The 5445-nt window shown below is 48.2% G+C and overlaps 2 protein-coding genes across 2 annotated transcripts; both read left to right on the forward strand.

The window, feature by feature from the left end:
- Window positions 1-1165: 1165 nt before the first annotated feature.
- On the forward strand, window positions 1166-2365 carry LOC123042145 (BTB/POZ and MATH domain-containing protein 1). Its single transcript, XM_044464664.1, has one exon. The coding sequence runs from the start codon at window positions 1249-1251 to the stop codon at window positions 2320-2322; it is 1074 nt and encodes a 357-aa protein (XP_044320599.1). The 5' UTR covers window positions 1166-1248; the 3' UTR covers window positions 2323-2365.
- A 1135-nt stretch (window positions 2366-3500) lies between these two features.
- On the forward strand, window positions 3501-4790 carry LOC123042146 (BTB/POZ and MATH domain-containing protein 2-like). The gene has a single exon (XM_044464665.1). The coding sequence runs from the start codon at window positions 3617-3619 to the stop codon at window positions 4691-4693; it is 1077 nt and encodes a 358-aa protein (XP_044320600.1). The 5' UTR covers window positions 3501-3616; the 3' UTR covers window positions 4694-4790.
- Window positions 4791-5445: the final 655 nt, after the last annotated feature.

The following is a 5445-nucleotide window of genomic DNA, read 5'->3' on the forward strand; positions in this document are numbered from 1 at the left end:
CTTTGCCTGGCCTGCCATCGACACTACCACGACGCCAGACAACACCACCATCCTGCACATATCCGTCCAGACGCGCCCGTCGTCGAACCTCCGCAGCGCCATGCCGCCGGGATCCGCTGTCGGCCTTGCGGTAGATGTAACACCACTCCTCCTCTTGTCCCGACCAACCAGCACTTTCTCCAAGACGATGCCCCCAAGAGGGACAACGACATTGAAGGTGGCATTATCGTCCGATCCGGTAGATCCAGATCTAGGGTTTCCCTTGGAGCATCACGATTGGGGTGCCATGACGGATTCGGGCAGGACGCCAGATCCGCAACCCTCTAGGCCACCCATCTGCACGCAGCCGCCACCGTCGCTAAATGGAGCGCCACCACCACTACCACCCAACCTCAGGTCACCGCCGGCCATGGAGGCTTCAATCTTCGCCGTGCAGCAGGGGCGCCGCCCTGACTGCCGCCCCGGCCTCCCTGCATGAAACACCACCTCCGCCTCACAGGGGATATCGCCGCGACCACCCGCCATGGATCTATGGCGCAGGGCCCGCTGCCACCGCGGCCCTTGCCAGCGGCAGCGGCGGCTGGGGATGGAACTGCGGGAGTCTGGCAGCTAGGGTTCGAGCAGGGGGGGGGTGGGGGGCCTGTCGTCGCTCGAGGGGAGGCAACGCGAGGGGGTGCCTTGTCCGAATTACATGCGCTAGCTGGAAACGAGCTTAGACATGTGTTTTGCACTTATTTTAGTCCGCATGTAGACCATATTGAAATATCAAAAACATCTTCTATTTGCAAATGGAAGGAGCATGTTGTTTTCGTTTTCTCATTTGTTTCTCAATTTTCCGGCTTCTTTTGTTTCATTTTTCTGCTTTCCCGTGTGATTTTTGGACGGGATGTGTGCATCTATTGATCGACTTTACATATGCACCAACTAATCTTTTTATAAATTATTATAGATGAACAAAAATACGTCGGTAAAACAAAAAATAGTAATGGCGTGTGCACAAACGATTCTAGTTCTGACTAGAAGTCGTACCTAGCTAGAGTTACCTCACCGACCCGGCATATCGTCGTTGCTATTGTCTTAGAATCGGAGTCCTGAATTTCTTCTTCTTAATTGCAGAGCTATGAGAATATATAGACAACATCGTATGCAGCAATAATACCAAACATCGAGTTCTCCTTCTCCATAATAAACACAAGAAAGACCAACGCTCTTAACCTACCTATCGTCCTGCACTCCCCTACTTTTGGCATGGGCAAGAGCGCCCTTTTCTTCCATGGCGAGTGCCAGTCCGAGACGTCGTCGACGTGCTCCACGGAGAGCGCCATGTCGGTCCACAATTTCGTGGTGCGTGATTACCGGCTGCTCGAGGGCATCGGCGGCGGCAAGTTTGTCAGCTCGAGCACATTCAAAATCGGCGGCTACGCCTGGACGATCAGGTTCTTCCCAAACGGGGAGCAGAAGGACGGATCTAGCGACGCGGCCTCCTGTTATCTTTATTGCGACAGCCCAGCGAAGGACGTGAGGGCACGGTCCTCGTTAAATGTGTTGGAGAAATTAGACGGGGATGTACAGGTGACAACCTTCAGCATCTCAGAGGATACATTTTCTCCAACAAACTACTGTTGGGGGTATAGAAATTTTGTCTCGAGATCGAAGCTTAACACTTTGTCGGACGCCAACAATGGACGCTTCACGGTGAGATGCGTTCTCATGGTTATACATGAACCCCGAACGCACAACAGGAGACCTATCGCAGTGCCACCGTCGAGCATGCGGGAGAGCCTCGAGCGCATGCTCAAGAATGGAGAAGGTGCAGATGTGACGTTCAACGTGCGCCACCAGCTGTTCAATGCCCATCGTTGTGTGCTGGCTGCACGTTCTCAGGTTTTCAAGGCCGAACTCTTTGGTCCGTTGAAGGAAAATACGGCGCGGCACATCGAGGTTGATGACATGGAGCCCCAAGTCTTTGAGGTGCTTCTTCACTTCATGTACACAGATACTATGCCAGATGATGATGAAGACGAAGGCAAAATTGAAAGGCTACAACACTTGCTTGTTGCCGCGGACAGGTACGGAGTGGATAGGTTGAAGGTCATGTGTGAAGACAAGCTCTATGAGGGCATCAATGTCGAGACGGTCGCGACCACGTTGCTTCTGGCAGAGCAGCATCACTGCAAGGATCTTAAGGAGGCTTGCATTCAGTTTATAAGTTCACCACGGGATATACTACGGGCTGTCATGGCCACTAATGGATTCAAGCAACTCGTAGCTAGTTGTCCTTTGCTCATGGAGGATATACTGAAGGTTGTGTCCTGCGCTTAGAATGTGAGGTGACTACTCACAGTGAGCAGGGAAAATATTATTCTCATTTACTGACCATGTTTGATTTTAGTCATCTTCATTTTATCACACTTTTTTTTTTTTGCGATGAGGTATATGGTATCATCATAACTATTGGTGTTTTTGCATGTTGCCATGATAATTCTTGGATTTTTTGCTTAAAAGCTAGTCAATTTTGCTTTTTAGGAATTGCATATGATGGCTTACAAAAAAAAAAGAGAAAAGATAGGATGTTAGTCCTGAATGATTTGCATTGCTCGTCCGTGCCATATATGCCAGCGAGTAGCAAACACGGTTATGGTAGGGCGGCCAAACCATGGTAGCCTCTAGAAATTAAACCTTCCGCTCATTGTTCCATTGATGAACTATGTCAGCTTGAGTTAAATGTGGGCCTTGAGTGTGCTTCCTATCGATTGAAAAAAGAGTTGGCTGCCTGAGGAGGGATCGAGCTCACGACATTCTCTTCGGACCTTATGGCAGCCAACAACTGAACTACATCACATCTATGCTAGAAAACAAGGTCTGATTTCTAAGCGAATAGTTCTCCATCACTTATTTTTGCAACAAATCAGGTCAACTTATATATGCGTGGGTTCAGAGAATCAATAAGCTGATACATCAATAGAGGGTGCAAGTTGCGAGAATCAATAATCTGAGGCATCATTAGAGAAATTGTTTACCAAATAGAAACGAACAAGTTAGCCCGAGGAAAAACATGCACAAGCGGAGGACTCGGTAGGGCGAGGTAGGGCGCTCGCCCTACCTTGTTGTTTTTACGTGTACGTATATGTAGATTTTGATTGATTGCTGGAAAAAACATGGATGAATAGCATGGTGTAATTTACTATTGGGTCATGAATCTTATTGGGTCATCGAGACGATCAGACGAACTGAGCCACAACCGTCAACATCGATCAAGTCCTCGTCCTCTAGGCTCCGAATTCTCTCCTTTTCTCAAAAATCTCAAAAAAAAGAAGTCCTCCAGGCTCTTAGTTTGAAGTTATATAAACCAATAAAATGTGTCTGAAAAAAAAGAACCAGAACGCATGCAAAAGGACTCTTACTTTGACAAGAACTCGTACAGATCTCTGATTCCCACATTGACTCAGTACCGTCGTTGTTCTTGTTCTCTCCATACATCGCAGACCGGAGAGAATATATAGTACGACACCGGCCGTATGTGGCAATAATAAGGTCAAGTTCTCCGTATATATGCACAAGACCAACGCTCATAAGTCGTGACCTACCCATCGTCCTGCACTCCCCTACTTCTGCGATGGGCAACACCAACAGCGGACTTTTCCTCCATGGCGAGTGCCAATCCGAGACGTCGTCGACGTGCTCCACTGAGAGCGTCATGTCGGCGCACAATTTCGTGGTGCGTGATTACCCGCTGCTTGAGGGCATCGCCGGCGGGAAGTCTGTCAGCTCGAGCACGTTCAATGTCGGCGGCTACGCATGGACGATCCGGTTTTACCCCGATGGGCAGCAGAAAGACAAATCTAGCGAGGCCTCCTGTTATCTGTATTGCGCCAGCCAAGCGAATAACGTGAGGGCGCGCTTCTCCTTGGACGTGGTGGAGAAATTAGACGGCGTACAAGTTACAACCTCCGATTCCGACGAGCATACATTCTGTGCACCACACTACAGTTCGGGGTACCAGAGATATGTCCAGAAATCGACACTTAGAGCTCTGTCGGACGCCAACAATGGTCGTTTCACGATAAGATGCGTTCTCCAGGTCATACATGAAACTCGAACGGTGCGCAACAGGAGACCTGTCGAGGTGCCGCCGCCGAGCCTGCGAGAGAGCCTCGAGCACATGCTCAAGGATGAAGAAGGTGCAGATGTGACATTCAGTGTGCACGACCAGCTGTTCAGAGCCCATAGATGCATGTTGGCCGCACGTTCTCTGGTTTTCAAGGCGGAACTCTTTGGACCGATGAAGGAAAGCAAGACAGAGCACATCAAGGTCGATGACATGGAGCCCCAGGTCTTTGAGGCGCTTCTCCACTTCATGTACACGGATGCTATGCCAGATGACGATGAAGACGAAGGCAAAATTGTAAGGTTACAACACTTGCTAGTTGCCGCAGACAGGTACGGAGTAGACAGGTTGAAGATCCTGTGTGAAGACAAGCTCCATGAGGGCATCGATGTCGATATGGTTGCCACCACGTTGCTTCTGGCAGAGCAGCATCACTGCAAGGATCTTAAGGAAGCTTGCATTCAGTTTATTAGTTCACCACGGGACAAACTATCTGCTGCCATGGCAACTGATGGATTCAAGCAACTCGTAGCTAGTTGTCCTTTGCTCATGGAGGATATACTGAAGGGGGTGTCGTGCACCTAGAATGTGAGGTGACTACTCACGCCGAGCAGGCAAAATATTATGCAGTCATGTACGGACCATGTTAGATTTTAGTCATCTTTGTTTTACCACACTTTTTACATTGTCATGATAATTCTTGGATTTTCTGCTTATAAGCTACTCGATTTCATATTTCAGGAATATTGCATACGATGCCTTACAAAAAAAAAATTCAAGAAAAAGATAGGATTGTAGTCCTGGATGATCTGCGTTGCTCGTTTGTTCAATCTCTGCTGGCGAATAGCAAACACGATTATGGTAGCACTGCCAAACCATGATGGCCTCTAGATATTAAACCTTCCTTCATTGTTCCACGGATGAACTAAACCGGCTCCAGGTAAATGTGTAGCAATCCCTCAAACGGTGAAAAAGTATATAGCTGTTCTTGAAGAAAAATACTATAAAACTTGTCAGGATAATGGTAGATTAGCGACACAGACTATCATAGCTAGGGTAAGGCATCAAAGAGGAAAATAGCGCGGCAAGGTGCACGTTTCCTTCTAGTACCTAATCTATACTAGAAGAACGCCCGTGAGTTGCAACGGGGCCACATTAACTTGAAGAGTTCAATATTACGACATTGGCGACCTTTTTTACCATCAAATCCTCACACACACACAGACACACACTCTCCCTCCCTCTTCCTCACTCTCTATGCCCCTCTCCCTCTCTCTCTAACACACAAACATATCCATCTTATTGGGTACGGGACTATAATCCATCTATTTCACACA

Source organism: Triticum aestivum, chromosome 2B (assembly GCF_018294505.1).
Source record: "Triticum aestivum cultivar Chinese Spring chromosome 2B, IWGSC CS RefSeq v2.1, whole genome shotgun sequence".
Classification (NCBI taxonomy): domain Eukaryota; kingdom Viridiplantae; phylum Streptophyta; class Magnoliopsida; order Poales; family Poaceae; genus Triticum; species Triticum aestivum.

Coding starts and splice junctions, on each gene's coding strand:
- LOC123042145 (XM_044464664.1), top strand. CDS start 1,249: ATGGGCAAGAGCGCCCTTTTCTTCCATGGCGAGTGCCAGTCCGAGACG.
- LOC123042146 (XM_044464665.1), top strand. CDS start 3,617: ATGGGCAACACCAACAGCGGACTTTTCCTCCATGGCGAGTGCCAATCC.